The sequence below is a fragment of the Phascolarctos cinereus genome, unplaced genomic scaffold (assembly GCF_003287225.1).
Source record: "Phascolarctos cinereus isolate Bilbo 61053 unplaced genomic scaffold, phaCin_HiC Scaffold_2;HRSCAF=192, whole genome shotgun sequence".
NCBI classification, from domain to species: domain Eukaryota; kingdom Metazoa; phylum Chordata; class Mammalia; order Diprotodontia; family Phascolarctidae; genus Phascolarctos; species Phascolarctos cinereus.
In genome coordinates this window covers 382,254,287-382,277,980 of record NW_027555625.1, presented here as the reverse complement: position 1 = coordinate 382,277,980, position 23,694 = coordinate 382,254,287, and the positions used below count along the sequence as shown (strand labels likewise).

Below are 23,694 nucleotides of genomic sequence, written 5' to 3'. Positions count from 1 at the left end.
CATGCACCTCCAGCTGTCTCATGAACCTCCTCCTGCCGGTCTTCCCAGCTCTTTATGGACGGCAGAAGGAATTGCCCAAACCACTCACGTTGGCAGCTCTTGGAAAGAAGAAAGAGAAGGGAATGTGTGCGCATGCAGGACTCTTCATGAAGATGCTGGACTAAAGCATGGCAAAGCAAGGAGGTCACCGGTCCAATGGATTTATCATAGCTCTAAGTCTTGGCACTCAGCATCCTCACTTTTCTCAGCTTCCGTCTCCAATCCTGCTTCAGGATTGGGATCTTTTTAGCAGCATCGGTATCTAGACTTCGGTCCAGCCTCAGTGACTGGATGGCATCCTGAACTAGAGTCCTAGACTGTAGTCCACCTCATAGAAACCCAGCAGTCCCAGTCCAGCGGTGGCTACCATACTCCCACATTTACTCCACCAATAGCGGACGCATGAGTCTGTATGGGAGTGTCTGGCCTGTTTCTTTTCTGTTTTATTAGGTCCAATAGACTATGTAATCATTGTCTGTTAAGTATCTGACTCCTATAGCTATCAAGGAGTCATAACCTAATGATGCCTACACGTTGATCAGGAAGTCCAAATCTCAAAGGTAGCAGATGACAGAAAAGGTAGCTGATTGTATATGCCAGCCTACAGATCTCATTCCCCTGTCATCCTATTATGCAGCTGAGCAAGAATTCCTTGAGGCTTCCAGAGGGCAGAAAGGCCGTCAACATCTCATGTAAACACAATCATTAGAAGCTACTCTGTCCATCACTCTTCCCAAACTCATACCTGGACCCTCATTATCTAGACCCAGAAGAAGATAAAAATTCAGAGGGATAAGAAGGTAAGGGATGGGCATGGGCTATGCAAACTTTTAAGTGGTATATAAATGCCAGCCACTCCTCTGGATTGAAGATTTGTCTCCAGAAGGCCCCTGCGAAAATAAACAAAATGTGGTACTTGGGCCTCCATTTTGGGGACGGCCCAGGTCAGCTGTTCTTCATCCCCCTCCTGGTTGTGCTTCTGACTCTCTGTAACTCGGCCACCACGTCCCTGTGTAGGTGCCTTCTCTCACTTCTTCCCTTCTCCCCCCTCCCGTGCCCCCACTCCCCCACGCATCTCACACCCATTTTTCAATTCCTTTCTATGTTTTGTATTCTCCCTTTCAAATATGAGATCCCTTGGAGGCTTGTCTTTGTGTCCCCAGAGCTTATCATAGTGTCTGCTGGCACGTCGTAATCACTTAAATGCTTCTGTCGTCCTCGCCTTCCTGCCTAGTAATAACTCTGTGAACACTTGATTTAGAATCAGGGCCTTAGTTTTTGTTGTTGTTTTTTTGAGGCAATCAGGGTTAAGTGACTTGCCCAGCTAGTGAGTGTCTGAGGTCAGATTTGAACCCAAGTCCACCTGACTCCAGGGCCAGCGCATTATCCACTATGCCACCTAACTGGCCCCTATATTTCTTAATATCTTTGTGACCTTACACAGGTCCCTTCTCCTCCCTGGCCACCGGTTTCTTCCTCTTTAAAAGGAAAGGATAGGGGGGCAGCTGGGTAGTGCAGTGGATGGAGCGCCAGCCCTGGAGTCGGGAGGACCTGAGTTCGAGTCTGGCCTCAGACACATGGTGAAGGATACTCATTGGCTGTGTGACTCTAGGTGGGTCACTTGACCCCAATTGCCTCACATAAAAAAATAAATAAATAAAATTTTTTTTAAAAGGAAAGGATTGGACTAGCTAGTCTCTTCCATTCCCAAAGCCTTTATGTGTCCAAGGGATACTTCCTTTTGGAAGTCATCTATTTTCTTTTAGCAATCTCATCCATTTCCATGGCTTCAGTTATCATCTGTATGGAGATGACCCCCAAATCTCCATCTCTAACCCTGTTTCTCCTTAGAACCCTAGCTAATCTCACGTTTTCAGCTGGGTGCTAGAAATTCCACTTGGCTGTCTTAATTCAATTAACAGACACATATTTAGCACCTGCTGTGTATAAGACACTGTAATCTCTGTAGTGAAAGCATCAAACAGAGATATGATGAAGGCCCTACTCTCAAAGACTTTGTAGTCTAATGGGGAAAGGGTGAGCATATAAATACCCATGATACCATGGAGGGTGAGAACAACAGAAAGAAGTCCTGGCAGAATGCTCTGTGAAATTGGAGCAGATGGAGATGGATGAACTCGGAGCAGATATTGCTTTCAGCTAGAGGATGGAATGTCAGGGAAGGCTTCATGGAGAGGATGATAACTGGATTGGGTCTTGAAGTAAGAGGGGCCTTTAAAAGATGAAGGTGGTAGAGAGAGGGAGGGTGAGAGTCCATTCCTGCAAGAGGAATAGTGTGAGCAAGGACATGAAGACAGGAGACGGCAGGACAAGAATCTCAATTCGGAGGAGTCTGATTTGGCTATAATGCAGGGTACCTGAAGGGGACAACAACAGATAAAGCTGGATGAGTAGACTGGACCTAGCTTGGAAGAGCCTGGAACGTTAGGATCAGATGTTTATGTTTTATGCATTAGTCATTGGGAAGCAACTGAAGTTTTTCAAAGTAGAGGAATGAGATCAGAATGGCGTGTTAGGAAGATAACTCTGGGATGGAGTGAAGGATACTTTTGAATGAAGGCAGTTAGACCAGTTAAGAGACTATCATATGCTTTTTGTAGCAGCTAAGAATTGGAAACAGAGTGGATGTCCACCAGTAGGGGAATGGCTAAACAAATGGTGGTACATGAATGCAATGGAGTATTACTATGCTATAAAATGAGATATGTAATGAATACAGAGAAGCATAGAAAGGTGTGTATGAACTGATGCAGTGAAGTAAGGAGAGCTAAGAAAACAATATACACAATAAGTACAACAATGTAAATGGAAACATCAATTATATACCAAAAGATCAAAAGTAAATATAACAAAATTATAAAGATCAAGCAGGATTTGAATGAAGGAAGATAAAAAGACCCAAACCACCCTTTTGTGGAGGTGGAAGGTTTATGAGTGCTATACATTGCACATGTTTTCAGACTTACTCAGTGTATCTATCAGTTGTGCTGACTTTTTTTCCTCTCTAAAAAAAAATACTATTTGTCATATAGGATGGTTCTGTGAGGGGGAAGGAAAGGATAGATACTTGGGATAACTATGCCCATGTAAGAAACAGAACATATAAATAAAAGCTTTAAAAAGAAGCTCTTATAATAGTACAGGTCAGAAGAGATGAGGGTTTGAAATATGGAGGCAGCAGTGGGAATGGAAAGGAGGGATTAATGTTGTGGAAATTGTCACAGGAGAGCTGGATGAATAAGGGAGAAAGAAGAGTAATAGATAATGGTGAAGCCCAGGTGAGGGCCTGGAAGGATGGTAGCATCAAGAGGAAGAGGAAAGGGCAGGTATTGGAGGGAAACGTTGGGCTCAGTTTTACATGCCGGAAGGACTCTAAGTGGAGATGGATGTCCAATAGATAGTCAGAAATAGGAGACTGGGGGTCTAGCAAGAGGTGGAGAAATAGATTTGAGAGTCATCGGTATGGAGATGATATCTGAAGCCATTAGAGTGGGTGAGGTGACAAAGGGAGGCAGTATGGGGGGGGAGAAGAAATAAATGAAGAGAGCTGCATAAACTAAAGAGAAAGCCAAGGACAGAACCTTGAGGCATGCTGACAGACATAAAAAGAGAGTGAGGAGAAGGGTGAAGAGTGGTCAGAGTGGTAGGTAGGAGGATTAAGAGAGCTCCATGCCACCTAATACAAGGAAAGAGAGGGTTTCTAGAAAGAGAGAGTGTTCCACTCTGCCAAATATTGCAGTGATAAGAACAATGAAGACTGAGCAGAAGCCACTGGATTTGATGGCCAGGATTTCATTAGTGAGCTTGGTGAGAGCTGTTTCAGGACAGTGGTGGGGATGGAGGCCAGAATGCAAGGGGGTGGAGAAAAGAGTGGGTGGTGAGGAAGTAGAGGGAATGAGCTTAGATAACTTTTTTGAGAAGTTTGGCTTTAAACAGGAAGGGAGAGATGTGGCTGAAGTTTGATGGAATATAAGAGTCGAGAAAAGGCAGCACATACTCACAATAATATCATCAATGCCCAATGGTTACAGAACGAAGTAAGCAGACCCAGTCAAACAGCAAATACAATGACTGAAACAATGTAAATAGAATGATTATGCACATGGAAACACTCAATCTGACTGGACACTAACTGTAATGGCCAAGCTAGGCTCTGAAAAAAAAAAGATGAAAAAATGTTCCTTCCTCACTTTGAAGAGGTAAGACACTATAGGTGTGGAACGTAGACTCAGTTATAGATTTGTGAATTTTGCTAAATTTTTCCATCTTTCTTTTTTATTCTTTATTACATAAAACAGCTCTCTGGATAGGGAGGGGAGGGAAGTATGTATTTGGAAATTCGGGTAATATAAAAATAAAAGATAACAATACTTTCTATTTTAAAAAAGAACTGAGAGAAGTGCTTTTTGTCTGGGTTTTTGTTGTTTTAATTTGTTCTGTTTTGTGTGTTTAGTTTTCTTAAGGACTGTTGAGCTCTGAATATATTTACAGGCAAATGAGAAAGAGCTGCTGGAGAAGGTGAAACTGAAGCTTCTTGAGAGCCAGGAAAGGATTGGACTTAAGGACTCCAGGTGGAGGTCAGGGAAAAAGACTATTTTAGGCATCTAATAGGCTTTGCAAAGGGCTAAGAACATTTGATCTTCACAGAGCAAAGGGAGTGTAGAATTGGGCAAACCCCAAGTTCTTTGCAAAAATGGGAAGTTGCTTCTTTATAAGAAGGTCTGTGTCAGACCTTTTTGTGTGTCTTGGACCCTTTGGCAGCCTGGTAAAACCTATAGAACTTTTCTTAGAGTAATGATTTTAAATGTATAAAATTATATACACATATGTGTGTATATGTACATACATATTACATACATGTATATATATAATGTCGATAGATAATTATAAGGGAATCAATTATATTGAAACACAATTACAAGTCCACATATTACAGATTAAGAACCTCCCCCCCCCCACTGTCCTATGGGTTTAGGTATGAATTGCTAATATAATTCTTTAATTAATTAATTAATTTTTTGTTTTCAATTCACTTCCATAAGCTTTTGAGTTTTAGATTTTCTCCTCTTCCCTCCCCAAAATGACATACAACCTGATATAGCCTCTACATATACATTCCTATTAAACATATTCTCACATTAGTCACATTGTAAAGAAGAATTAAAACCAATAGGAGGAACCATGAGAAAGAAGAAACAAAATGGAAGAAAAAAAAGAGCAAATACCTTGCTTCAATCTGCATTCAAACTCCTTAGTTCTTTCTCTGGATGTGTACAGCATTTTCCATCATGAGACTTTTGGAGATGTCTTAGATCCTTGCATTGCTGAGAAGAGCTAAGTCTATCAGAGTTAGTCATTGCACAACGTAGCTGTTACTGTATACAATATTCTCCTGGTTCTGCTCACTTCACTTCACTCAGCATCAGTCCATACAAGTCTTTCCAGGTTTTTCTGGTCTGCCTACTCATCATTTCTTATAGCACAATAGTATTCCATTACATACATATACCACAACTTGTTCAGCCATTCCCCAATTGATGGGCACCCCCTCAGTTTCCACCTAATAAAATTTTTTATGTGTAAGTAATAATAGTAATAATAACTAGTGTCTATTTAGCACTTTAAGATTTTCAATGTGCTTTACATCCATCATCTCATTTGATGCTCACAACAACCCTTGGACATAGATACTATTATAATTCACATTTTATAGATAAGGTCACTAAAGCTGAGTGAGATTAAGTGATTTGTCCTGGGTCACATAGCTAGTAAAGTACCTCAGGCAAGAGCTGAATTCAGGTCTTCATGACTCCAAATCCAGTGCTCCATCCTCTCTACTACCTATCTTCCCAATGTTTAGTGCTCCTGTTAGTCTGAGTGCTTGCACAGGAGCTAAGGTCTTTTTTCTAGAGAGAAAAATAAGTCAGATACTGCCACCCCCATAGTACCTCTGACTGAGGAAATAAACCGGAGATTTGTGAGAGGCATTCCCAAAATTATACATGGGTTCTTGTGTCAGGAAAAAAGTTGATATTACAATAGAATTACATTGAGAAGTTTGTAGTATAAAAGTGAGGAAGTCTATTTTGGATGAAACACTTCGTGGCACACAGTAGGTGCTTCGTAAATACTTGTTGAATAATTGACTTTGATTTTCAAGTGAATTAGGAAGCAAAGTATTCTGTTTGAGGGGTGGGTTTGCAGTTCAGGGCTTGGGGAGAGAAGAACAGGTTTTGTGGATTATTTCTTTATTTGTTCATTTATTTATTTATTTATTTGCTGTGGATATTATTTAGGGGTACCCTTAGCTCCATTATGTATATGTTCACAAGGGGAGGAAGGCAGTATCATACTGAAAAGAGTAGTAGGTGAGGATTTAGGAGATCTTATTTCAAATCCTGTATCTGCCACTAAGTAGCTAAGAGATGTCAGGAAAGTTAATTTTCCTTCGTGGGTCTCAATTTGTTCTTTTGTGAAATAAGAGGGCTAGACTAGACGGTATGTATCTAGGGTCCTTTCCAAGTCTGGCATTCTATAATTCTAAACGGCTTTTGGATGGGCTTGAAGCTACCTCTTAGTTGTTTCAAAGCCTGGAAGACAATAGGGTCAGGTCCTATGAGCCTGTCCCTCCAGGAAGTACGTTTTCTTCTTCTTGTCGTTTTTTTTCCCTACAAAATAGGAGGCCAGGAGCCTCGGGAAAGGGGCAAAGATTCCTACAAGGGACAGATGTGTCTTTCTTCATTCAAGTCAGTCCCTAGTCTACAAATGGTGTTCAGTTCTCTAAATAAGCCTGCAATTTTGTGTTCTTCCAAGGTGGGACCCTCCAAGGGTTCCTCTTTCTCCCTCCCTCTCTTCCTTTCTCCACATTCCAGGAAGCACCTGGGAAAAGCATGAATGCCCTGTATTCAGAAAGACCAACCCCCTCCTCCCAAATTGCACTTTTTTGTCTCTGCAGGGCACCAAAACTGAACTGCCTTTTCACATCTGGATTCCCTCCTAGACTCACTCAAAGAAAATGACCTTCCCTTACTGCTAGTGGAAATTTTGTGTTATTATTGCTGTCTCAGTAAACTGTGGTGTATAAAAGTGGAAGCTAGGGCTTTGGACAAACCATGGCCCTTCAGCCAGTGACCAGACCAAAAATAAAGTGAGTAAACACAATACTTGAACCAGGACCCATGTGAAAGGTTAATTGGATCCCATGGTTGCCAGTCTTTCTGATTCTGCCAATGAGCACAGAACTAATCCCTACCAGAAACTAGCACTTGGGGGCAGATATCCCAAAGAATCAAAGGATCATAAATCTAGAACTAGAAGGGATTTTAGAGGTCAACTAATTCAATCTTCTCATTTTAAATGTAACATATGTAGATCCACGTAAGGTAGGTGTATCCACGTGGGTGGTCTAAATGTATGAACACATGTGGGATACATAGATTTCTCTGAGGTCTGATTCACCCTTCTCCAAGATGATTTCTAGCTTGAGGGAAACAGGAGAAGGGCTATGGCTGGGTACGTGCTCCTTTCCTTGCCTATCTCCAATATCAAGCTAGAATTACACCCTATTTGTACCCTCAAACATTTCTGGTCTAATTTAGGGGTACATGCCTAATTCGAAAGGAAATCTGCTTCCCTGGTTCCTCTTAAGGAGTTGAATTGTTGAGTCATTTTTCAGTTATGTTCGACTCTTCATGACCCCATTTAGGATTTTCTTGGCAAAGATACTGGGGTGGTTTGCCATTTTCTTCTCCAGCTCATTTTACAGAAGAGGAACTGAGGCAAACAAGGTTAAGTGACTTTCCCAGGGTCATACAGCTAGTAAGTGTCTGAGGCCAGATTTGAACTCACGAAGATGAGTCTTCTTGACTCCAGGCCCAGCACTCTATTCACAGCACCACCTACCTGCCCTTTTAAGTAGTAGGATAGCCTTTATTTTACAGTGTCCAACTTAGTTTTCTTCTATCAAATATAAATTACACAAAAGACCATCATGAATAGTGAATAGTGGGTAAACCTTAAGTAAAACTTCATCCAAGCAAGTAACAAACAGAAATCAAAGAAGTTACACAGATTAGAATATACCAAAGAAAATCTAAGAGTGAATCAGCACTTTATCTGGGAGTGATGTATCACCTCAAACTAAGAAAGAGGGGCCAATCTCACCTGAGGACATCTGTGCCAATAGAGGATGCTCTGTCCCCTGGAAGTTCCATGAAATCACAGATCCCAGGCCCTAGCCCAGTGTGCCATGCTCTGTGCATCTCCCTGGCCAGACTGCGAGCTCTGAAGCCAGTCTCTGCCTATCCAGGAAGGTTCTGAGGAAGCCTTTCCTCTTCTCTCCCCGCTCCCCCCCTCTTTTAAAACAGCTTAGATTCTGAGACATTGGGGAGATTGTCTGGAGAGGAACCATGGAAGACCATGGACAAGAATCTTACAGGATGACAACACGTGTCATAGGCTGTGCCTCTCTGGGTGACCTTTATCCATAAAATGATGGAGATAGACTCAACAGGCTCTAATATCCATTCTAGCTCTGAATCTAGGATTCTGTAACTCTTTTTCACTTTTATAGAATTCATGTACCAGAGATAGTATGTTTGCCAGGACAGGGAGGTCGAGAGAGAGGAGGATTGGGCTGGAAAGAACATTGAGCGAAGAATCAACACTGTTAGATTCTAGCTTTATAATCTACATTTCTAACTTATGTGATCTTGGGTAAGTTACTTCCCCGATCTGAGCCTCACTTTTCTGAGCCAAGGATGGGTTCTGCTCTCTGGAATACCTCCCAGTTTTGATATTTAACATTCTATGTTCTATAACCTGACACTACCTTCAGTCTGGGTTACAAAGAGGAATTCCCAGGCTGTGCACCCTTTTCTCCAGCAAGCTATTACAGCTATGGGCATGCCAGATACTCTGCAGAGACCAAGTTGGGTCTGTGGGATCCAGGGGAGGAGAGCAGAGATAGAATGAGGGAGGCAGTATGGGGTGGTGCATATCAGATGACCCAGGTTTTAGTCCCAGCTTTTACTAACTGGCTGTGGGACCTTCTACGCTTTCCTTCCCTGAATCTCAGTTTCTGGTTCCATTCCCCTCTGATAGTCAGTCGGTCATTTGGCTTAATTTGTTACTGCAGATCCTGTACCAGGGGATTAAATGTGTGTCTTTGACTCTTGGAATTGTCCTCAAGATGTTTGTTACCTTTCTGTCCCTTGCAGGGACACCCAGGATAGTCTGAATGGCTATCCTCTTCCCATCCTTCCAATGAGGCCACTAGGGCTGGTAGAGGTGGAGAGGGGTCTATCATATCTAAGCCTCCCCATAATCAGGGGCACCAAGGTCCTAAGCAGAAGAACAGGAGCCTGGCTCCACCCTAGAGGCAGCCCACTTCCCACTGGGGTCATGGGTAGTATTTCCAAGATTGTTTTTCTTCTTAGACTCAATTTCCAAACTCTGTGGTCACACAGCCCAGTGCAAAAAAGGAGAAGTTTCTTAGAGAAGGAGGAGGCCAGTATCAAAAAACTGATCGTGTGTCAAGGCAAATCTTCGGCTGTCATCTCCACCAACCCGCCCCGGGCAGGAGGCAGCTTTGAGCACCTTCAGCCCTGGACCCAGGGCTCCCTTCTGTCCAGAGGCCATGGCTCCCGGAACCTTGCTACCACTGATGGCAGTGGTCATCTGGCACGGTAAGTTACAGAAGAGTGGACACAGGAAGTAGGGGCAAAGCAGGGAGAGGGAGCCTCAAGAACGCGTTGGCAGACTCCTGGGTGCCTGGGCTGCCTCTGGAGACTCTAGCTCCCTGTTCCTGGGGTGAGGTTCCAAAGTCTAGGTTCCAAAGTGGGATTCCCAGGCTGTGCAACCTTTCCTCTGGCGAGTCATGACAGCCTTGAGCATGGCAGATACTCTGCAAAGACCAGCTTGGGTGGCGGTTCTGTGGGACCCAAGGGAAGAGAGCAGAGATAGAATGAGGGGTGGTGCGTATTAGATGACCTGGGTTTCAGTCCCAGTTCTTCTACTAACTGATTGTGGGACCTTGGGCTGGTCATTTTCCTTCTTGGAATCTCAGTTTTCCCCTCCATAAAATGAAGAGCTTGGACTAGATCAGAGAACAGATTTCTGGAAGTCTGTGAACTAGAAGGGAAAAAAGATGACGTCTTTGTTTTCACTAACCTTTTGTTTGTTTTGTAGTCCTATATATTTTATTTTATGCATTTAAAATCATTATTGTGAGAAGGGGTCCATAAGCTTCTCTATACTGCCTTGCCATAAAAAAGGTTAGGAACCCTTGGTATTAGGTGATGTCCAAGGGCCCTTCCCGTTCTGACCATCTGTGACTCTATGAAAAGGTAAAGGAGCAGAGGGGAAGGTCTTTGGAGTGAGGTGGAAAGAGGAGACAATGTGAGAGCTTGAGGAGAGAGAATTGGGTAAGAGGCAGAAGTGGAGAGGAAAGAACAGGGCCTTGGATAAGCCAAGGATTCTGAGACCTTGAATGTCTGAGGGGCTGCAAGCAGGACAGACAGGACAGAGAGAGCAGACAGAAGCCTGAGCATTGTCTTTGTGGACGGATATACACTTTTTTGTTTTTTAGGTAATTGGGGTTAAGTGACTTGCTCAGGGTCACACAGCTAGCAAGTGTCTGAGGCCAGATTTGAGATACGCTTTCTAGAAGAGGCTTCTCTGCCAAGAGACTTGCCCAAAGGCTGAGGACCCCAGGTAGGGCCACTTTCAGAACAACTGCAGTCCCCTTAAGCCCTAAAGGAATATGGGCGTATGTTGGGAGAAGGAAGAAAACCAGTTTTGCCTGGGAGAAGGAGGTAGCTCCAAAATCCACGGCTTGTGTCAGAAATCAGTGTGTAAGAGAGAAAGGGGTGAATGAAAGAGACACAGTGAGCTTTCCTAGCCTGTGGGCTCTGCTCCAGAGGGACCCTCGGGAAGGGGAGACTGGTGCATAGAGATAATTTAATTCTTTATATTTTTATCTTCAGCACTTTGCACAGCACTAGGCACATGATAATAATTTGAAGCTGGAAGAGACCCAAGAAGCCATTGAGTCCAACCCCACTCATTTTTCAGATGAGGAAAGTGAGGCACAGAGAGGTTAAGTGACTTGCCCAGAGCCACACAGCAGTACCTATCTGAGAATGGATTTGAACCCACCTCTTCCTGACTCCAAGTCAAGTGCCCAATCCATTACACCAGTCTAGGCAGCTGGCATTGTGCCCAGCCCTATGCCTGCTACCAGGCAGTCAACGAACATTCGTGGAATACATCATGGGATTTAGAGTCAGAAGGATCCTTAGAGATCCAGGCTTTTAGTTTTTTAACCACGTTTTCAGGGAGTCCAGTGATTCAAAGGAGCCTCATTTTACAAAGGAAACTGAAGCCCAGAGTAGGAAACTGATTTCCTGAGATCGAAGGTCACTCAGGTTCTAAGGAGCAGACCTGGAATTTAAACCAACGCTCATTGTTGTTGTTGGACCTGGTGCTCTCTCCTTTGTGCTGCCTCACTGCCCCCTCTATAAAACCAGATTATCTCAAAGGGCCCTTCTAGCACGGAAATGCTTTGCTTCTAATGAATGAGTGAATGAATGTGTGGATTGGCTGGGCTCTGAGAGGAATGATCTCTCTCCCTTACCCTAAATTTGAGTTCTTCTCGTCTCCCTATGGCACAATTCACTTTTCCCTTCACGACAACCCTGTCGGGTGGCTAGTAAAAACATTATTATCCCTAATTTATAGATGAGGAAACTGAGGTTCAGAGAAGTGATACAATTTACTGAGGGTTATACAGCTAGTAAGTATGGGAGCCAGAATTTGAACTCAGGCCTTCTGATCATAAGACCATTTCTCATTTCACTACTAGATGAGACTCCCCTCTCAACCCTACTCTCAGACCACCAATCAAAGAGCCGGAAGAAGGCTGTCCAAAGGTTCCTACATAAGTTGTTGGGGGATGGGGAAGAGATTCAGGGACTAGGTGACAGGCAATTTGAAGAAATGGGAAGGGATGAAGTTTGGGGCGATGGGGAGGGGAAGGAAGGAAAAAGAAGTAGAATTCGGAGAGGTGGCCAGTGTTTCACAAGTCCATGGCAGACAGCAAGGGACTTGCCAACCTCTCCTTCCTTAAACCAGGATCGAGGGGTGGGGGGAAGGCAAAAAAAATTGAGGATGAAACATCAAGTGACGAACCTAGCCCGTCAGTCTCATTCTGCGTGAGCGTTCTTTCTGAGCTGGACAGGACTGAGCTTCAGTGAATCTGGCAGGAAGTTAAACGAGCCCAGACAGTTTCTTTCTATATTTTGAGGAAGAGAACAGGGAAAATGGAGGTAATGGAGGGCCAAAGAGGCCTGTGGTCATTCCTTTCTTCTCCTCCAAATGACTCTAGAAGGAAGGAAGGACCAGGGACCAGTCATCTATCAGAAGTCATTAACAAGAATGTAATAAGTGCCTACTATGTGCCAGGAACTGTGCTGAACACTGGGGATATAGACATACATGCACACATATATGTACGTGTGTATGCATACATCTACATGTATGTGTGCATATGTCATATGTGTACATGTACATATATATGTATGTGTATGTATGTATATATATATATATATATACATATATATATATATATATATATATATATATATATATATATATATATATGCAAAAACAGCCCATGATCTCAAGGAACTCATAATCGATGGGGGCTGGGGGATGGGAGACAACCGGCGAATGGTTACATACAACCAAGATATATTTGATATAGGATAAACTAGAGGTAATCTTAGAGGGCAGGCAGTAGCATTAAGAGGGACTGGGAAAGGCTTTTTGAAGAAAACAGAATTTTAGATGTGACTTTGAAGGAAGCCAGGAAATGAAACTTCCAAAGCTGGGAAGAACTAGAGACAATCCAGGCCAGCCCCTCCGGTTTACCCCAGAGGAGGGAAAGTGATTTATCCAAGGTCACAAAATATCTTAGTGTCAAGATTTAGTCTGCAGGTGACCCGACTCCTAGACACAGTTCTTTCCCAAGAGGCCCAGAAGCGCCCCTTATCTCCAGGACAGCCCCAACCTTGCCACGTGGGTTGGCCTGGGCCATCAGTAGGATAAGACTCAGCTACCCAGCCTGGGCCCTTGCCTGTGTCCCTTCTGCCTCATCCCACCTGGCCCCCTGGCATATCAGTCTGAGCCCGCGCTAGCTGTGGCCCAGGGCGGAAGCCACGGGCAGCACAAAGAATGGGCTCAGGGCTGCGTGGAGAGGGCGTGCTCAAAGCAGAAGTGAGAGAGTGTGTGTGGGAAGTGCTACGGGGCTGAGTAGAAGCTCAGGCTCTGCGATCTGGAGGAAGGCCATGTGCTTCCTGCCCTAGAGCAAGCATTTGAAGCTTCTGCGGCCCCTGCCCAAGGCACTGATTCAGCTCTCACTTCCTCCCATCCTCCTTTAATTTTAGACAGCGCTTATCCCCCCTCCCTAACAACCCCCCAAAAAGTGCTGACTCGGAGCAGGAAAAGTTCTTCTCCCTAATGGGCAGAACCAGAGGTTTCAGGTTCTCCTTTCTCCCTTCAAGAAAAGTTCCTTAAGAGAAAACAAAGAGAGACGCTCCTAACCCTAACTGCTTTTTCCTTTCACCCTCTCAACTTTTCAATCTCTTTCCCCTGGATTATCCCTGAAGCCAGGCTGCCAGAAACACACCCAGGAACCAACAACGCAAAAGAATAAAAAATGAATATCGCAAAATTACAAAGAACAAATTTGACCCCAAAGAAGAGATGTGAGCGATGGTGAGCCGGTAAACGTTCAACAATCAGTTCTCTGAGGAAAATATGTAGACACCATACACTTCTTTAGTTTGATCTGAGTTATAAATATTTTCTCCATCACTTTCTTAAGGCTAGACAATCAATAAGACAATAATTGATTAATAATTGAAAAATAATGATTTGTACCTTTTTCCAAGTGATTTCCAAAGTGTAAATACTCAAATTTTAACAATTAGTTTAAGCCAGCTCCAACACACCTCCAAATATGAGAAAGCACCTCCCTTAAATCCATTGTGGAGATGGGGAGCAGGTGGTCAAACGATGTGGAAAACTGCATACGTTGTCAGACTTTTTAAATGGATTGATCAATTTCACTGATTTTCTCTTCTTTTTCTTTTCTTTTTAATCCTTTATTATTAGGAATTGATCCCTTGACATAAGGAGAAAGAATTTATCTAGGGGAACACTCAGGTGACAAAAAACCCCAAAAGATATTAATAAAAATTCATTGGTCTCCGTAAAAACTATGATTTCTTTTCTTTTCTTTTTTTAATTTTTTAAAAATTATTTAAAACTATGATTTTTAAAAAAGAGTTTAGATACGGCATTTCAAGAAATAAATGAAAAATGTCCATTCATTGTTGTTCAGTCATCCCAACTAGAGAGCAAAGTGAAGACTGCTTGAAATAATCCCCTAAAGGAAAAGTCTTAGAAATGTCATAGCCAAAATCCAGAGCTCCCATGTAAATGAAAAAAAAAATACTGAAAGCATCCAGAAAAAAAGCACAATCAGGATAACACAAGACTTGGTAGGTGCTGTTCTAAATTCATTGATTCAGTCGGTCAATAAGCATTTATTAAGTGTTTCCTATATGCCAGACACTGACGTGCTGAAGATACAAAGAAAAGCAGAAATACCTGCCCTTCAAGGAGCTCACATTCTAATGAAGGAGACAATATGCAAACAATTATGTACATACATATGGCTGCTAGGTCACGCAGTGGATAGAGCACCAGGCTTGGAGTCAGGAAGACTGATCTTCCTAAGTTCCAATCTGGCCTCAGACACTTAGTAGCTGTGCGACCTTGGGCAAGTCACTTAACCCTGTTTGCCTCAGTTTCCTCATCTGTAAAATGAGCTGGAGAAGGAAATGGCAAACCACTTCAGTATCTCTACAAAGAAAACCCAAAATGGGGTCATGAAGAGTCAGACATAACTAAAAAGGACTGAACAAATGTACATATGTAGTTCACATATACAATGTGAAAAGGGAGGCAATCTCTGAGGGAAGATACCAGCAATGGGACTGATCAGGAAAGGCCCATTGTAGAAAGTGGGATTTGAGCTAAATCTTGAAGGAAGGTGGAATGGAGGAGGCAAAGGTGAGGAAGAAGAGTATTACAGGCGTGGAGGACAGCCAGTGTAAATGCTTACTTAGGAGATGGAATGCCAGGTGGGGAAGTGCCAACAAGGGCAATGTTACTGGGTCAAAGAGTACGAGGAAGGGAGGAAAGTGTAAGAAGATTGAAAAGGTAGAAAGGGACCGGGGTGCAAAGAGTTTTAAAAGCCAAACAGGATTTTATATTTGATCCTAGAAGTAATAAGGAGCTACTGAAGGTTATGGAGTAGAGGAGTGACACGGTCAGACTCGTAATTTTTTTATTCTGTTTATTTTATTCTGAACTTAAGAAATAAAGTAAGCGTTTCCATAATATAGTAGAATAGAAAAAAAGATGATTGTTCATGAAACTGCAAATCTATTATGTACAACTTGCTGCTCCTTTTAAATATATGATAAAGTTATCATGTAACTTTTTTCCTTTTTTTCTTCCTTCTCCCCCGTTCTTGAGAGGGCTACCATTAGACACAAATATGCGTGTGTGTGTGTGTGTGTGTGTGTGTGTGTGTTGTATATGTATGTATGTGTGTGTATATATATATATATATATATACACACACATACAGAGACACACACATTTTTATGTAAAATCATCTTATACATAATTCCATTTATCATTTCTTTCTCTGGATACAGATAGCATCTTCCTTCATAGGTCCTTTATGGTTAATTTAGGTATTTATAATAGTCAAAATCATTTGGTCAAAGTCATTCTTAAAACAATATTGCTGTTACTGTATACAACATTCTCTTCGTTCTGCTAGTTTCACTCTTCATTATTTCATGCAAGTCTATCCATGTTTTTCTAAGCTCATTGAGCTCATCATTTCTTATAGCACAGTGTATTCCATCACTATCATACACCATAACTTGTTCAGCCATTCCCCAATTCCCTATTCCCCAGCCATGCCCAATTGATGAGCATCTCTTCAATTTCCAGTTCTTTGCTACCACAAAGAAAACTGCTATAAATATTTTAAAACGTATAGGTCCTTTTCCTTTTCCCCTAATCATCTTGGGAAACAGACTTTGTAGTGGTATTGCCGGGTTAAAGGTATAGGCAGTTTAATAACTCTTTGGGCATAACTCTATATTGCTTTCCAAAATGGTTAGATAAGTTCACAACTCCACCAACAGTGAATTAATGTCCCAACTTTTCCACATCCCCTCCAACATTTGTCACTTTCCCCTTTAATTATTTTATCCAATCTGATAAGTGTAAAATGGTATCTCAAGGTGTTTTCAATGTGCATTTCTCTAATCAATAATGATTTAGAATATTTTATATGATTATAAATTGTTTCAATTTCTTTATCAGAAAACTGCCTGCTCATATCCTTTGATCATTTATCAGTTGGGGGAATGAGTCATATTCTTATAGATTTGACAAAGTTCTTTATATATTTGAGATAAGAAACCTTTATCTGAGAAACTGTCTATAATTCCCCCCTCCCCAATTTTCTGCTCTACTTCTGATCTTGTCTATATTTGTTTTATTTGTACAAAACCTTTTTAATTTTATGCAATTGAAACTATCCATTTTACAAACCCCACACTGCTCTCTAGCTCTTGCTTATTCATAAATTGTTCACCTATCCACAAGTCTGATGGGTAATATGTTCTAAGTTCTTCAGATTTTCTTATAATATTTCTCTTTATATCTAGGTAATGTATCTATTCTGACCTCATCTTGGTAAATGGTATAAGATACTGGTCTATGCCCAGTCTACGACTGCTTTCTGGCTTCCTCATAAATTTTGCCAAATAATAAATTCTTATCCCCAAAACTTAAGCCTTTACACTTGTCAAACCCAAGGTTACTATAGTAATTTGCTGTTGTAAATTGCATATCTACTCTGTTCTACTGATCTACCTTTCTATTTCTTATCCAGTACCAGATAGTTTTGATAAATACTGCTTTATAATATAGTTGAAGATCTGATACTACTAAACCTCCTTCCTTTACATTTTCTTCATTAGTTCCTTTGGTATTCTTGACTTTTTGTTCTTCCAAATGAATTTTGTCATTATTTTTTCTAGCTCAGTAAAATTATTTTTGGTAATTTAATTGGGATGGCATTGAATATATAAACTAGTTTAGGTTAAATTGTCATTTTTATTATCTTAGCCCTGCCTACCCATGAACAATTAATATTTTACATATATGCGTATGTACGTGTGTGTGTGTATGTGTGTGTGTGTGTGTGTGTGTGTATTCCTATATATCACAGCTTTTTTTTCCCCTTTTTAGGCAATTGAGGTTAAGGTTTAGGTTTAATCCCCTGCTTTGCTCCTTTTTAGCTTGAGCAAGTTCCTTCTCCTCTCTGGTCTCAGTTTCATTTTTCTATAAAATAAGAATGTTGTACTGAATGATCTTCAAGATCCCTTTCAGTTCTAAAAATTGCATAATTCCACAATACAGTTAGATAACAGCAATGCAAAATAACACACAATTGTTCTATTAGAGAAGTGCTGTCTCCAACAGTCCAAATTGCTTCTCTTTGAAGGGGATTGGACATCCCCTATGCTTTGGGGTCCCTTCCCCTGTCTTAAAGCCTAACAGCTTTTCTTCTTGCCTCCAGGTCAGGCAGCTCCCACGATTGAGCCCCAAAGTCCAGAGCTGGTGGTGGAACAAGGATCAACTGTAACACTTCATTGTGTGGGCAATACCAGTGTGTACTGGGTCAGTGACGTGAACTGCAACACCATTGACTGTATTCAGCAACCCGTGGACAACAACAACACCCTTATTATCATCAACACTACAATTAGTCATACAGGCACCTATAAGTGTTTGGAGAAAAGGACAGGAAACCTGGATGGAGACAACTCTGCTGCCTCCCTGCACCTCTATGTGAAAGGTATGGGGCCCAAGAGGCTATCATCCTTAACCTTAGCTCCTCCCTTGGGTTCTCCCCAGAATTGGGTTCTACCAGAGAACTACTAAAGGGGTTGGCATTATTCGGGGGTGAGCATGGGCCTGGCAAAAGAGACACCTAGAGTTGGTCTTGAACCAATATTAGTTAGGAGGGTTAGGTCTCCAAGCTATCCCATTACCCTCTTCTGACCCCCAAATCCTATTTTCTATCATCCCCAAATTTCTTCTCTAACCCACCACTCTCAGGACTCTTGATTGTCATCAGGGGCTCTTTGTGGTAGATTGGGACAAGAATCTCTTTTCTTCTCTGAGACCCCAAAGTTCTGTAGGATTAACAAGTTCAATCCACTAGTCAGAACTTTCGTGGTGCCTCAGTTTCCCTACGGGGGAAAGAAGTGTGGCCTAGGAAGAAGAAATTATGAAGGGCCTCCAGGGTAGACTTGACTGCTGATCTAAAGCCAGTTGTAGTTCTTCAGCTGACCACTTCTAGTCACTCACTCTGCAGACCCTTGGTTCTCCATCCCTTCCTGCCTCTGACCTAGCACTTGGGCCAAGGTGAACTAATGGAAAACAAACAAGAGATGTTATGGATAGAGAGAAAATGTAGCCTTTGGAATATGAAGTTGAACAAAACATAATTAGGAATCCCAGGCTGGCTGGAAGGGAAAGAGATGCTTGGGTGGGTGGGTGGGAAAAATAATGACTTCAACAAAAATTACACTGCAATAGATATATTTTAAGTAGCTGAGCGCTAAGCCGGGCACAAAGTTTGACTAGAACACAGTCCTAGAACTTGATTAGCTTAAGATCTGATGGGGAGAAGCGGTGTGGTGTAGTGTCTAGAGAAACATCCTGTAAGTTAGAAAGACCTGGCTTCAGGTCCTACCTCTGACACGCGCTAGCTGTGTGGCTGTGAGCACGTCAGTTAACTTCTCTGTGCCCCCTAGGCAGCTCTCTGAAACTGTAAATTGCAGAGTAGGGGCCAGCAACTGTGCAGACAATCTGGGCAATCTTGTATCTGAACCAGCTCGAGAGATTCTGGCCACGTCTTTGGAGCCAGCATCAAAATTAAGGTCATAGGATAGAATAAAAAACAACCTGGGCATGAGTTAGAAGTGTGCCTTTGTGGTTGTGAGCATCCGTATCAACAGAGGACATTTCCACCCACAGAACTCCTAGACTGATGAAGTCACAGGTCTGAACCACCACTCCCCACCATACCCACACCCGCAAGGGATATGAGCCCAGAGAGGGCTAACATACACGGTTACGCGCTGAGTGCTTAACATTGTGAGAGTGCTCCATGACATCTGAAGGGAATCAGCAGATCGGGTCCTCTTAGACCATATGGGCAGCCCCAGAGCCCGCCACTGCATTAACACTTGGCTTCCATGGCTATCTTCCTGATGCACTGAATCTTTATCTTCTCTGCTCTTCTACTCTATTCATTGAGTTGTTCCTCCGGACAGATCCAGAAAATCTTTGGAGTGTCCCCGACAGTACGGTCATTGCTTTGGAGGGCAGCGACGTGCTGTTGCCCTGCCGCGTCACGAATCCCACAGCAGTGCCTTCAGCATTTCTGGAGAGACGACATAATAGACCTGCCAAGGGCAGTGTCACCTTTGACCCTTGGAAGGGCTTCACCATCCGCAAGGTCCAGTTCATCCAAAGAGACACTTACTTCTGTAAAGCTGTGGTTGAAGGGAAGATAAGAGAATCCTCAAAGATCCAGCTGATTGTGGAAAAAGGTAACTTGATGGCCAGAGGACTCAGGGGAAACGATCCTTGAACAAAGGTGGCAGGGTAGGGGCAGCTAGGTGTATCAGTGGATAGAGCACCGGCCCTGAATTCAGGAGGACCCGAGTTCAAAGCCGACCTCAGACACATAACACTTACTAGCTGTGTGACCCTGAGCAAGTCACTTAACCCCATTGCCTGGCCAAAAAAAAAAAAAAGGAATAAAAAAGAAAACAAAGGTGGCAGGGTAAGGGGTGATTGGTGATGCTAATTGGAAACTGGTGACTCTTGGGGGAATGGAGAATATGTCCAAGGGGCCCAGGGAGGCCCTTGTCATGTTGAATCTTCCCTGAAGAAGAATCCAGAGGTAGTTAGGTGGTGGTCCATTGGATAATAGGCCACCTGGTCTGGAGTCAGGAAGACCTCAGTTTATATCCAGCTTCAGAACCTTACTAGCTGTGTGACCCTGCCCAGTCATCTGCTGCAGACAAAATCTGTCTGCCTCAGTTTCCTCAGCTATAAAATGCGGATAATGACAGCACCTGCTTTCTAGGGTTGTTGTAAGAACCAATGAGGTAGTTGTAAAGTGCTTTGCAAATCTTAAAACATGCACATGCATACACACACATGTATACACACATGTATGCACACATGTACGCACATGCACGTGTATACATATGCACATGTATACACATGTACACACACCCCCATATATACACACCCCATACACACATATGTATACACACATATACACACATGTATACGCATACATGTATACACACACCCATGTATACACACACATATATACACACACCCATGTATACACACACATACACACACATATATATACACATGTATACACACACACATATATACACACACACATATATACATTTACACTCACATATAATATGTGCGTATGTGTGTATATATACACGTACATACATACTAGCTATTATTATTCTCCTCAACTTTATGACTTTACCTCCTGGGATGGGTTCAAATAGTACCAACTTTTGGGCCACCTTCTGGTACATATGCTAATGGATCTTCAGACCAGCTCCTCCCCTCTGGGTGAACCCTGCAGTTGAAATCAGAAGACCCGGATTTGAATTCCAGCTCAGTCATTTACTAGTTATGTGACCTTGAACAAGTCACTCCCCAATCTGGGCCTCAGTTTCCTCATTTGTAAAATGATGGTGGTAATACTAAGGTTGCTTTCAGCTTTATCCCAAGATCTTAACTTTTATGCTGGCTCCAGTCCTTTCAGGGCCTCCAAAATTGTGGCTAGAACCTTCTGAGCTAATTCGGATACAAGGGGAATCTGCCCAGATTGTCTGCACAGCAACCAATCCAGATACAAGATTTGATATTGTCCTCAAACACCAGCAGAAGGAGGTGAGTATCACGTATTCTGAAAGATAGTTTTGGACAGAATGCCAAATGGTTAGATACAACTAAATGCATATATTTTCCATGTAATGGGTTTCACAGTTATTTGTTTTTGTGTCCTATCATACCTATTAGACTGTGGGCTCCATAAGGACAAGAACTGTAGGTTGTATAAAACTTTCCATCTTTCTCAGTACCTAACAGTGCACACAGTAGGTACTTTGTAGTAACTTTGTACATAGTAGGTACTTAAGAAACTTTTAATGAATGAAGATCTGTTAAAGGTATAAAATCCCCTGGGGTTAGACCACTGGTCCATCTAACCCTGTGACTCTATGGAACTACTTAGTATTTAACTGTCTCTAGGAGAAGGACATTCCCCCAAATTCTGGTTACCATGAGTCATTCAAGTTTCATCACCCTCAAATGTGGCTCATCTATCTCTAGGGATTTTTATTTAAGTTATTCTCCCTTGGGAATATTATAAAGGGCTAGATCATTAGCTCTAGAAGAGTCCTTAGAAAAGAGAATATAGAATGTCAAAGGTTCCTGATGAGTTAGTGACAAAGTATCCCCTGATTCCCAGGTTTGTGTTCTTTCCTCTCTTCTTTTTTCCAAGAAAAAAAAAAAGCAGTTAGATGGCTCAGTGGATAGAATATTGGACCTGGGGTCAAGAAGACCTGAGTTCAAATCTAGCCTCAGACAGCTGCCAGAAGTATGGGACCCTGGACAAATTCCTCCATCTAGGAAACCTACATTTCCTTGGCTATAAAAATAATAGCACCTACCTCCAAGAATTGTTAAGAGGATAAAATGAGAGAGTGTTTGTAAAGCTCTTTGCAAACTTTAAAGCACTATATAAATATTAGCTATTATTCTTCACAAAATCTTCAGAGAATTGACTGTGGGGGATAGGAACTTAGGGCAGCTAATGGATAGAGTGCTGGGCCTGAAGTCAAGAAAGATTTATTAGATCTGGCCTCAGACACTCACTAGCTATGTGACCGTAGGCAAATCACTTAACCCTATTTGCCTCAGTTTCCTCATCTGTAAAATGAGCTGGAAAAGGAAATGGCAAACTACTCCCTTATCTCTGCCAAGAAAACTCCAGATTGGGTTACAAACAGTCATATGTGACTAAAAAATGACTGATGGAGCATAGAGGAAGAGGGAAATGTGGACCCCTGAAAACCTGACTCACTGCCTAGGCGTATTAGAAATATACACTACAACCTGGGGGACAGGGGCAGTGACCCCTTGTAGAAGCCAGCTGTTTGATTTCATCCTCAAAATCTTAGTTTCTTTATCTGTAAAAGAAAGATAATAAAACTGGCGCTACTTACATCAGAGTTTTTCTAAGGAAAGTACTTTGTAAACTTTAAAGCACTATGTGAATTTAAGTTAATACTATAACTAATTCTTGGTGAGGGAGGATGTAGCACTGATCTGTATTTTGCTACATGGAGAACACGTGGTGGGAATATAGATGAGTGACTCCTTGCTCTCAGAGAGTTGCCCAGAGCACTTCTAATTTAGTGATACATCCAAAATCACAGTCAAGTCTGTGTCAAGAGGTCACTCTTGATCCTGGGGGTCTTTCTGAGTCCAGAGTGGGCCCTTTGTCTTCTACCTGCCTCTTTAATTATTATTAATGAGAGTGATGATAGTAAATGAATAAACTAATTTAATCTGAAAAAGAGCAGAGTTGCAAAGAGAGTAGAGATCCCTACTCAAAATGTAGCATGTTGAATCAGAAAGTTAGTTGCCAGTTTCCCCAACTTTATAAATTCAACAAATCTGTATTAGTTCATCCCTCTGGATATGCTTTTAGGAACCCACCAATGGCTGGGGTTCTCATCAGCTCTTCATTCTGCCTGCAGAGCACTTCCCTGGGAAAATGCCAATATAAGTTTATCGATGACAACTATCAATGTACCATCAACTTCACCATCACAGCTGTGAGCCCAGAGGATGGTGGCACCTATTTCTGCAAGGCTTCCAACCATATGGGCTCCAGCATTTCTTTCGCAGTTCTAAAGGTGGTAGGTAAGGAAATCTGAACATGGTATTCAACTGTGGGATGGTGTGGGGCCTTGGGTTTCCTGGATGGTGTGCTGGTCACTAGGGAGCCCTGGGAGAAAAAAGGGTGAAAGAGGTATTTTAAGGAAAATAGGCAACCTGTGCTGGATGTCACCAGGTCAAGACTGGCCTCAAGGATAATGGAAGGATTCTGAATCCTCTCCTATGTTCTGCTGTGCACATGACATTTCTTTTCTTTTCTTATTTTATATTTAAGTTTATGTTTCCTTTCATTTTCTTATTTTGTACTTAAGTTTCAGTATTTGCCTTAAAAAATTATAAAAAAGGATAATGGAAGGAAAACAGGCAAGAGACAAGATTTAAGGGGGTGGGAAAGAGTACTGCCAGGAAGAGGCAAGGCTTGCCTAAATGCCTTGAAGGTAGCAGGAATTT

General features: G+C 42.2%; 1 protein-coding gene across 1 annotated transcript in view; it reads left to right on the top strand.

The window, feature by feature from the left end:
- The first annotated feature begins 9,490 nt into the window (after positions 1-9,490).
- CSF1R (colony stimulating factor 1 receptor) overlaps positions 9,491-23,694 on the top strand; it is a 43,165-nt gene continuing 28,961 nt past the window's right edge. The window contains exons 1-5 of the mRNA XM_020964276.2: positions 9,491-9,746; positions 17,798-18,076; positions 19,563-19,841; positions 21,092-21,228; positions 23,103-23,268. Coding sequence (XP_020819935.1) covers positions 9,698-9,746; positions 17,798-18,076; positions 19,563-19,841; positions 21,092-21,228; positions 23,103-23,268 — 910 coding nt within the window. The 5' untranslated portion in view covers positions 9,491-9,697. The remainder of the gene's footprint in view (positions 9,747-17,797; positions 18,077-19,562; positions 19,842-21,091; positions 21,229-23,102; positions 23,269-23,694) is intronic.